General features: G+C 31.5%; 1 protein-coding gene and 1 non-coding gene across 2 annotated transcripts; both read right to left on the bottom strand.

Moving 5' to 3' along the window:
• Positions 1–231: 231 nt before the first annotated feature.
• LOC117788612 (sex peptide receptor) lies at positions 232–10,043 on the bottom strand. The gene is made up of 3 exons (XM_034627420.1): positions 9,879–10,043; positions 2,227–3,311; positions 232–993 (listed from the first exon to the last, which is right to left on the bottom strand). The coding sequence occupies exons 1-3, from the start codon at positions 9,944–9,946 to the stop codon at positions 704–706; spliced, it is 1,443 nt and encodes a 480-aa protein (XP_034483311.1). The 5' UTR covers positions 9,947–10,043; the 3' UTR covers positions 232–703.
• On the bottom strand, positions 1,384–1,455 carry Trnac-gca. The gene has a single exon. It is a non-coding gene; the product is annotated as a tRNA-Cys (tRNA).
• Positions 10,044–11,115: the final 1,072 nt, after the last annotated feature.

Below are 11,115 nucleotides of genomic sequence, written 5' to 3' on the forward strand. Positions count from 1 at the left end.
CTTACGATAATAAATATTTTAAATTTCTTAAGATATAATTGTCCTTAGCTATTAATATCAAAAATAAATGTAATTTTTATTTCTTAGCTTTTATTTCAATATCAAAAATATGTCTTAATATTAGAATTAAAAAAAATAAAAATAAAAGATATAAAATAAAATGAAAATGGAAATATATAAATAAAAATTGCTAATTTATTTGTTTGTTCAAGTTTTGTTTTTAGTCCCTGGTTTTTTCTGTATCGCTTTTCGTTGTTTTTTTTTTTTTTATTACAAATGTACGTAATATGCAAAACGCCCTAATGTATGCAATAGTTTATTGTGTGCACCAATAAATAATTTATCAACCGTTAAGTGTGTATGTGTGTGGTTGTTGTTACAGTTGGACCAAAAATACGAGTAGAGTATAGTACTTATCATATCTTACATAAAAGCTATACGAAACTCATCACGTCACAATGGGAGTCAGAGTCTGAGGCTGAGGCTGAGTGGTTGGATCCACAACAGTGCACAGCTGATGGTCTATGGCACCACTGGCCTTGTCCACAACCACAACAATTGCCTGGAACTGCTTTGAATTCCTCATTTCAGTTACATTTGCTCTGTTGTCCGCTTGTCGACGCCTCAGGACACTGAGAAGGCGACTGCGCAATCTGTTGTGGTTGCGTTCAGCAGCAGTGGCACCACTCAATGGTGGTTTTTGCTACAGATTCGTCACTTGGGTGGTGTTGGTTGTAGTGGCAGCAAGTGTCACCACTTGCGGCTGCCTCTGCAACGCTGTGTGGCATTTGTCCGGTGCAGCTGCCACAGCTGAACGCTGCAATCCATCCGCTCGTGTGGCAGCCACTTCATCCTGTGCCACCGGCATCCACTTGTCCAGGAACTTGGGGCGAAACAGCAGCGTGAAAGTGCTGCGAAATTGTTTGCTCATCGAACAGTAGAGTATGAAATTGATGCTCGAATTAATCAAAGCCATTACGTCTATTACATCACCTGGGGATCAAGTAAAAAACCATGATAAATTAATTAAAATAGGAGTTATAACAAAATTGTAAGGAAGGAAAATAAATGGTTGAATAGTCTTACTAAACTATTCTATATTATTTTATTAAATTATTTCATGTATTTATCGTTGATAACATTCAAAATAAAATTGTACATAAATAATTAAATTTATTTAGCGTAATAAAATAAAAGTTTATTATCAAATTGTGCGTAAATAGTTATTTTCGATAATTAATATTAAGTTGAATTCATTAAATGTATTTTAAATGTAAGAAATATTCGAAAAAAAAGTTTCTTATACATTAAAAAATTCCTTTTTTTTGTATATAATATATCGTACAGTTTATCAAAATTCCCAAAAAAAAAAGGTTAAATTGAAGGGGGCACCCGGATTTGAACCGGGGACCTCTCGATCTGCAGTCGAATGCTCTACCCCTGAGCTATACCCCCAGTTGAACGCCTCCAACAAGGAGTTGTTGTCGATCTCACAAATCGTACGTTGAGATAAACAAGTAAGAAAGAGTAAGATAGCTATAGTCAAGTCCCCATTAAAAATTACAGGAACTTACAACGCTTGTAAACATGAAACAGACATAAATTTTGTTATAATATATAAGCGACTAAAATAAAACTTAGAAGGATTTTTGATAAAACTAAAAGAAAGTTGTGTTTGAGTTTCCAGATTTTTAAGGGCAGCAGAAACTGTGATAACAATTAAGAAGAATCTTAAATTTTAGAAGAAACAATTTCTAGGTTACAGACGGACAGAGGGATATGCTTAGATTTATTCATAGATAGATAAAAGAAAGAATATAAATTTTTCCTCCCCGTTATGATAAAATGATAAAATTCTAAGAAAATGCTCTAATATTGTGGGCATATTTTTTGAAACAGTTTCTGTGATCCAGGTGCTCAAACAGATATATATTTAATCCTCTATTATATATATTACAAGCAAAGTTTTTCATACTAAACAATTTTCTCAACGTGTGCAATTTGACTCTGAATTTGACCCACTTGCAGTTGGAATTTCGCAAAACGCCGCCTGATTAAATTGTGACAGCTATGTTGTGTGAAAATTTCAGCCTGCTAGGTCTTATGGTTTGGGCTGTGCAAAGATCAGTGAGTCAGTCAGTCAGGACAAAGAATTTTATATATATGGATAACAAAGTTGTTATATTCCGGTCTTTGAGTAAAGGGTATAAAAAGGTAGCAACTTACTCAGTTTTAAATAGCACTGCATGAGGAAGGCATCGCCCAGCACCGTGTTGAGCAATCCCATAATACCCTGTGGAAACTCGGTGATGAGGAAGAGCAACAGCACCGCCAACAACATGCGAGTGGTGCGATCCGTTTGTTTCTCCTTCTCCAGTGTTTTGCTGTTTTTCCGAGGTCTTTCCGTCGACTTGCCATTGATGGCAGATTTATTGCCATTGCTCGGTGCCGGTTTGCTCGTCAATTTCTTGCGTCTTCGCTTCGCCTCGAGCAGCGCCAGAATGAGTCGTACCGAGAGTATGGTTAGTGCAAAACAGGGTATCAATTTGATGAGCACACTGTAGATGAGAAATGTGGCATTCTGCAGGGAGACATTGTGTAAAGCCAAATCGCTGTGATAAAGTCGATACACAGTCACATTGCGCACCACCAAAGTGGGTGGCATTGGTGTTGTAGTTGTTGTTGTTGTTGTTGTGGTGCTGATGTTGCTGACATTTAACCACTGTGTCTCGTTGCTGGGCGTGGCATTTAAGGCAGCCACCAACTTTTGTTCGTTGCTGTAATCGATGACAAACTGTGTCAGCGGAATACTATTAATCACTTTTCCCTGCACATTCAACTGATCCAACCACTCTGTAATATCATAGATGAGATAAATTGATGGTGACACCACCAACACACACACCACATACGCCGTTGTTATTGTTATTATTGTGGTTCTCATGCCGCACCACACACGATTCTTCTGCGGATAACCCACGGCAATATAACGCCACACAGCCAATGTGACTGTCAGCCAAATGGAAATCGTATGCGATACTTGGGCAAAGATCGAATGGAACTTAATGAAGCACGCCCAACTGTAACTCAGCTTATCCTCCCTCGGCAAACTGTCCGTCAGTATATAATCGTGCACCGTATAGGGTATGTACTCCAACATCACAGCCAAGTCCGCGACTGCCAGACCCGTGAGTATCGCATTCGTTGGAGAACGCATCTCTCTTCTGGTCAGCACTATAATATTGAGTGTATTCGCTATGGTTCCCAGTATGCACACAACCAATGAGACATAGCCATGCATATTCTTGTAGCTGAAAAGAGAAAAGAAAATATGCAAATAAGTGCTAGGATTTTTTTAAAATTAAACCTGAAAAACATTAGAAATTAAAGCTCTTAGAACAAAATTTTGTATTATCAAAATCATTTTTAGTTCCTATTTTGTATTGTATTTTCCACAATCAGCGTATTTTACCAGAACACAAAATATTGAATAGAAATTTTTGAGTTATAAAATATTTTTACTATAAAATTTAATTTTAGCTCTTATTTTGGATCAGTTTTTAAAAAAGTGCGATACACTTATTTATAAGTTTTATTAGTTAATTATTTATTATTTTCACTTTTATTTTTCAATGTTTATGTACATTATTTAATGCATTATAATTTTTAATTATTTTTTTTATACTTTATTTTCAACACTTTACGCTGTTTTCACTATGTTAGATGTTGGTTGGTTTTAGTTTAGTGTGAAACACTAAGGATTTAGAACTCAGAGAAACTCAAATTATTTAGAGCTTATTATTGGAGTTTTTAATTTTATTTCGCTAGCAATTTCTCAGAATTAGATAATCAGTTTTGTTTTCAGTTTAGTAAAAATAACCACGTTATTAGAACACGCACTAACTCAATTTATTCAGAATTTATAACCTGAAAAGTTTTGACTTGAGTTTTCAAGTGAATTAGATATATTGAAATTCAAGTTTTCAGTATGTTATTAATTCGCTAGCGATTTCTCCAAATTATTATTATTATTTTCTATTTTGTTTTCAGTTTAGTGCGAATTGCAATTTATAATTTTATTTTACTAGTGAAGTCCTGTATTTTTTTTTAAGGTTAATAATTATATCTGCAAAAAAAAAAATTGAGCGCACAACATAATTTTTGCATTAATTTTAATTTGAAAAAAAATAATCCAGAATTTTGAGCATTACGCTCGAAAAAGTGATTTTTCTAGCATATTAAATTTTATCAATCTATTTAATTAAAATACTATTTATTTAAATGATTTCTTACTTTTCAATATTTAAGTTATTTGATTTTTTCACTTTTTGTTAGAAATTTTAATAATTTTATTTTTGTTTTTAAGTTAAATTTACATTTTATTTTAAGCTTTAAGTAACTCTAGGTCAACTGTACTTAGTTGACATTTAATAAAAAAAAAATATTTAATTTTAATATATATATTAAATATTAATTTTAATTTAATTTATATTCAACTTTAATTTGATATGTCTGTTTGTTATGTTTGTTTGGTTTGTCAAATTTATTTGCAAATTAATTAACTCATCTTATTTTTATTGTTGACCATATAAGTAATAAGTAAATCTAATATAGGAATAAATTTGTAGAAGTAGTATTCAAATTTAATCCCTGCTACTGTACGCCTCTGAATATTCACGCATTTAGGATGCCTTTAGGATTTGCTAGCTATAAATGTCACCTGAATTGGACTTGGTCTCAGTTTAATTAGTTAAGCCTTCATTAATGCGTGCTCGCTGTGGCCGGGCGTGAAATTCAAACACTGACTGTCTGCTTTGGCTTTGGCAATTAGATGTGTATCTAACACTTGGCCATTTACTTTGTGTATGTCAAAGACGTGCCAAATTGCTAGAGACAGCGTCAAGGCGACGCTTGACGCTCGACACTAGACGCTCGACGCTGTCACGAACCAGACAGACGCGTCTGAAACTCGGTTAGAGAGAAACTCGGCAAAAAGCCACTCAAGCAAGACGGCACATATAAGAAAAAAAATTGTAATGGCAATGTGTCAACAATCAGGACAGAAAGACAGACAGACAGACAGACAGAGATGTAGAAAGAAATTTGCAGACAGTCAGTCAAGTGCAACCCTTTCAAATGCCTTGGCAACGCGACGTATGCGCTATATATTACGTATACGCCGTGTAAGGTTGAAGCCACGCACAAAACAAGCAATTAACATGTATTATAAGAATGATGGTGACTCTTTTTATTTTTTATTTCTTTGTTGGTCGCGAAATAAAAATTGAAATAAATATAAAAATGAACTAAAGTGGCATTAAAAAAGGAATAATAAATTATTGCTACACGCATGTTTGGAGAACGACAAAAAAAAAGCGCTTTCCATTTTGATGGACAGAATGTCGCAATGGCACTTTTTGTAATGGCTTTTAACTAGTTTCAAGACCTCGACCTCCGAAATTGAGTGCGAATTTTAAGCGCGTTTCGTTTCTTTTTTCTGTCATTGTTTGGACAGTCGTGCAGGCTGTCTGTCTGCTGGGAAAACACCTTTTTTAAGAGCGAACTTTACAGCTCCATTCATCAAATTCATTGCGGGAGTCTCAGAGCATTACACTCCGGTCTCCTATGCGTTGGAGATTCTGTCTATCCGCGAGCCTTGCTTAGTTTAATTTATTGCCCTTGATAATCCACGTTGATGAATGGCAAAGGTAGACAGAGAAAGCGACAAACAACAACAACACCGCATTGTTTCGCTTTTTAGAATGTGAGAAGTTGACAAGGGAACAACTTGGAATGGGTAAAAGGAAAACTATAATAGATGCAATGCGATATCTTTTTATTTATTTTTTTAACGTCAACAAAAATCAGATGACAATAAATTGAAAAATAAATAATTATACTTATTAATAATAAAATAAAATTAATAAAAAACTATAAACCTTTATTTAAAAAAAAACCAAGCGTTGGAGAATACCACGATATTCAATTTATCTTAAATTACTTTTAAATCGATGAATTTTTATTGAAATTTTTATGATATGAAACTTTTTGTTTAAATTTTATTTTGCTTTAAATTTTTTATTTTATCTGCCTATTTATTTGAAACAAATTTATTTCACTGTTAAATTTATTCCTTCTATTTTGACTTGACACATTGAAAAATTTAGTTAATTACTAAAATTTGATATATATTTATTATTTTATGATATGAAACTATTTTATTAAATTTTAATTTGTTTTAAATTTTTTATTTGATCTGCCTATTTATTTGAAATAAAATTATTTCACTGTTATACTTATTACTTCTATTTTGATTTGACACATTAAAAAAATTAGTTAATAACTAAAATTGGAGATATTTTTATATGATCGATATTTAATGCGATAATGGGCATATATATTATAATATTTTATTTTTGATATGTTATTCTATGTGATATACATATCAGTTTTATATCTTTTCCGATGTCCTTATCGATACTTTTTGCATATTACCCATATCTAAAAGTATAAGAGCAACTGCTTCTCTTGGGCCTAGTTCAAACTTGTTGCTGTTATTCTTGTAGTTGTAGTGTGTTTAACAAATCTTAAAGTTTATGATTTCCCACATGGGGCATGTTTGTTTTTACAGCTGCCTCGCTTCTCCTCAAAAATAAAGGGCTCTGTTGAGGCGTGTATAAACACTCAGTTCATTAAAACAACACAACAACTTAGGGGTAATTCAGAGCATAAATATTTTCAAAAAAAAAAAAACAAAAGAGAAAACAAAAGAGAAAAATATAAAATCAGTTTTCCTGGAAACAGATATAATATGAACAAAAATTGCTGTCGGAATTATAATTATAACATGGCAAGCATGTGAATTCCAGCGTAAAATTTACAGTGAACATTTCATGTGCAACTTTTGAGTGTGTTTCGAGTTGCAGTTGGTAATGAAATGAGAAAAATATGAAATGGAATGCTGCCACTGCCACATGTTGTACGAGTATCTGTGGCAAGTTAAGCTGGCAGCTAGAGATGGGTATTGAAAAAGAAAAATATGGATATATAAATAGATAAAAAATAGTATTCCGTGGAATATTAAATTAAAAATATCGTTATATTGCAATGAACATCAGGAAGTTTAATATTAATAAATAAAATTTTAATATATAAATTAAACAGCATAAGTTATTAATTTTCTTCAATATTAAAAAAATACGTTAGTTACTTTTTTGAATAAATATAAAAAGTATACAGAATTTTGACAGTATCAAAAAATTACATATTTTTATTTGTTCAAAATATATATCTTTATATATATATATAAAACTCGTTGTCCTCATTCACTTACTCACTGATTATTTTTTACAATTATAATTTTATATCACCCCCATATCTATCCAAAAAAGTCGGTTTAATTAAATTCAGAAATAAAGTCCAAATTTGTTGCCTAGTGTTATTTATTTCAGTTCATATTTTATTATACTTAAATATGGTTTTTCTACTCAAATAAATTAAATTGAAAAACAATTTTTAATTAAACTAACTGGTTAAAAAAAAAAAATGTCCATATTTGTATTTGTATTTTAAAACAATAACAAAATAATACAAAAAATATCATATTATTATTTATTTTTCAACACAATCAGACTTTAAATCTTTTACATATTAGTTTAATTGCAAATTATATAAAATTTATTAGAAACGTTTATTTAATTTTGAAGATGCTTATATTATTCAAATGCTATTTTGTGAACTTTTTTTATATTATTAGTGAGCAATTAAATAATGAAATATTATGAATTGCTCATAGAAAGCTTTGAAGCTGCTTTTTGACATAAAATCTGTACAAATTGAGATATTTACATATATTTCATATAATTGTTTTTTAAAACAACACATTTTTTGTGCAGTATATATTAAATATCGATGTCATTATAATTAATTCCATCTCTAGTAGCAGCTTTAAAAACGCCTTTGGCCAAAAGACGTGACACTGCTCACATTTGTTTTGTCCAGAGCCTACACACATTTTCCAAAATTCACACACACACACACACACACAACAAATGACAGCTTTAGGCCAAAGCTGAAGCCAAAGCCAAAGCCGAAATGAAAGCTGGTTTTAGCGGCAGCGCAAAGTTTTTTTTAGCCTTAGAAGTGTATGCAATGAAAACTCGACAAAATTTTTGGAATGCTACAAACTAAACAAAGGGCCATAAAATTGTTTGTTATTGTTGTTTTTATTTGTCTGCCGTTATATATGTAGTAAGTAGGCAAATGCTGCAGGCTTACAGTCTTTATTGGCATTGCATGAAACTTCCTCTCTCTCTCTCTCTCTCGCTCTCTCTTTGTCTTCCTGTTTGCACAGTGTACACTGTACACACGGCAAATGCCAGCAGACGGTTTTTATTGCCAGGCATGTATGCTGTTCCACAAGACTCTTAAATTCAAATCCAAATTGTTATCCCATATCTGTTGCAACGATTGGTTCAACATATCCCTGGGATCAAGACTGCGCTCAATATGCAAAGCGAATGCAAATACTTAATACAATATTAAAGCCAAATTTATATGGCCAATAAAGAGGTTTATAGATTTTTAATGCGCCATAATAAAACGCATATTTACGAGTATGTGATTGCCAAATAAATATTCTAAGCCAGCTGTTTTTTAACTATTTGATTTGAAGTTAGCAAAAGTTGTATAAATAATATTCAATATCATGTATTTATTTTATATTTGTAGGTATATAATAAATTTGTAAATATTTAAAATATTATATTTAAATATTTATTTTAAATATTTCCATTAAATCCAAAAAATTGTTTAATTTACAGTTTAATTTCTTTTTAATATTTTAAATAAACGCCAATTAAAAAATAACAATAAATTTATTATTTTAAATTATATTGATTTTTAAATATTTTAAATAATAGAAAAGTTCTTCAAATAATATTAAATATATAATAAAGCATAAATTTACAAATTCATATTGATTTCTAAATTTAAAATTACTTTATAATTATTTAAAAAATTATTTCTTTTCATTTTATATTTTTAAAATAGTTTTTTTTTTTTTGAATACGTACATATAGATTCAAAAAAATTTATAAGTCAGCGAAACATTCAAACTTAGGCAAAGTTTGCTGACATATATTAAGAAATATATTTTATATTAAATTAAAGCTTAGTATTTAAAGTTTTTATTTCTATATTAAGAGGAAATGCTTATAATCTAAATTTAATAGTTTTAACTTAAATTTCAATTTAAAATTGTAAAATACACTTCTTGATCTACGTTTGCTAAGATCCATTTACTAAAATATTTATAAATAACTCGTAGGTGCTTCATATGTTTAAAAATTATATATTTATTGGCATTAGTTCCAGCATTTTCTAAAATCATAACAAGTATTAAAATTTTTAATTTTAATTGAAAATCTTGATTATTCGCAAAGCATTTCTAACTTCTCATTTATTTTCTTGTTTTTTTGATTTGCTTTTCATTTTGTGTGCTTTTACAAGGCAAGAACAATAAATAAATATTTGTTGCTATATCAGTTTCCATTATACACACACATATGTATCTAATTTATGTGTAGCTTGGAATTACTTGAGCAATCAATTGGCCCTGGAGAATCCGGCTTAATCGACAATTGGGGAAAGATGTCAATCACTTTGATTTTCAGAGAGAGGAAGCATCGAATTTGTGGCAAATACATTAATCGATTTTTGATGTCATACAAAAGTAAAGCTAAAGCTAATACTTGAATATGCTACAGAGTGTAGTCTATTGTTGTTGTTGTTGTTGTTGTTTTCGTTGTGGTTCTTTGTCTGTCTGTCCTTGGGGAACACCCCTAACGATGACACTGACATTGACATTGGCAACTTACCTCGTATGAAAATTATCCATGCCACTGCCGCAATAAAGCGGCGTTGTATCATTATTTCCACTGGCCATTGTTGTTGTTGTTGTTACTCTTGTTGTTGTTGACTATCTATTGTTGCTGCTGCTCGTCAGTTAGTCAGTCAGTCAGTCAGTCAGTCAGTCAGTTAGGCAAGGCCAGCAGCCGCAGCCGCGCTGGCCGCAGACGCATTAATAATTAAATATTGTGAAATTGTATGCCAAGTGCTGCAAATAGAATAATAGAGGAGAAGAAGAAGAGTTAGAATAGCACAACAAAAATATCAGAGGGTCTTCCCTCTGCTTCATTATTAATAACAGTTGCATTACGTTGCGCATACGACACGTGTGCTGCAGGCAGTTACTCAATTCCTGCCTCAGTTACAGGCATAACTTAAAACTTATACGATTTATAGTATTTTTCACAACCAAAAGTAACTATGTTTTTCTTTATTTACAAAATACATAAATTTTATAAGTTTTGTCAGCAGAAAAATATATAGTAAAATGAAAAAAAAAATGCCTAAAATCGCTGAATCAAGTAAATAAACTTTGTACAAGGAAAAGGTAGATTTTTTGTTATTTCAGAAAAGGAAATAAAATATAGAAAAATACTGAAAAAAAACATAACTTTTTTAGTGCAATAACTGTCATAATAAAGTGCAACAAAAATGTTCAATTAGTGGCAGCTGTCTTGCCATTTAATTGGCCAGCTTTGCTGGTCAAAAGAAATTTTTGCAGCTGACCTCAGCTCACATTAGTAAAGATCTGGCATCCACTATGTGCATATATTTTGTATATGCTCTGCCGTTAAATTAGATTTGTTTTGCAGTGCACGCAGATAAATGCATTGCGTCCATCGCATTCATCTCTTTTAGCCGCATTTTCTATCTGGCCAGCAGCTCTGTTAACGTGCCCTATTTTTTATCTGTCATGTGTTTTGCTGCTGTTTTTCTTGTGGCTGCCAACAATTCCTGTTTCCAGGGATTTTAATTGCATTTGCGAGACAGCTGCAGTTGGCAGAGCGGGTAATGAAAGAGAGAGAGAGAGAGAAAGAGAGAAAGGCGAAATTTAGCCAAGTAACAGGACGGATTTTACGGGCTAACACTGAGGCTAAGGCTACAGCTGCAATTAACACGTTTCATGGCGTTTCTAACCGCAAGTGCAACAAAACTAACATGCACACATATACCTATATATATATACACACACACACACACACACAC

Source organism: Drosophila innubila (assembly GCF_004354385.1).
Source record: "Drosophila innubila isolate TH190305 chromosome 3L unlocalized genomic scaffold, UK_Dinn_1.0 0_D_3L, whole genome shotgun sequence".
NCBI classification, from domain to species: domain Eukaryota; kingdom Metazoa; phylum Arthropoda; class Insecta; order Diptera; family Drosophilidae; genus Drosophila; species Drosophila innubila.

What these genes read in the sequence shown, in the direction of transcription:
- LOC117788612 (XM_034627420.1), bottom strand. Translation starts at nt 9,946, where the DNA reads ATGGCCAGTGGAAATAATGATACAACGCCGCTTTATTGCGGCAGTGGC. An exon ending in ATGGATAATTTTCATACGAG is followed by an intron (nt 3,312 to 9,878) that starts GTAAGTTGCCAA and finishes TTCTCTTTTCAG; the next exon opens with CTACAAGAATATGCATGGCT. An exon ending in GCAGTGCTATTTAAAACTGA is followed by an intron (nt 994 to 2,226) that starts GTAAGTTGCTAC and finishes CTTGATCCCCAG; the next exon opens with GTGATGTAATAGACGTAATG.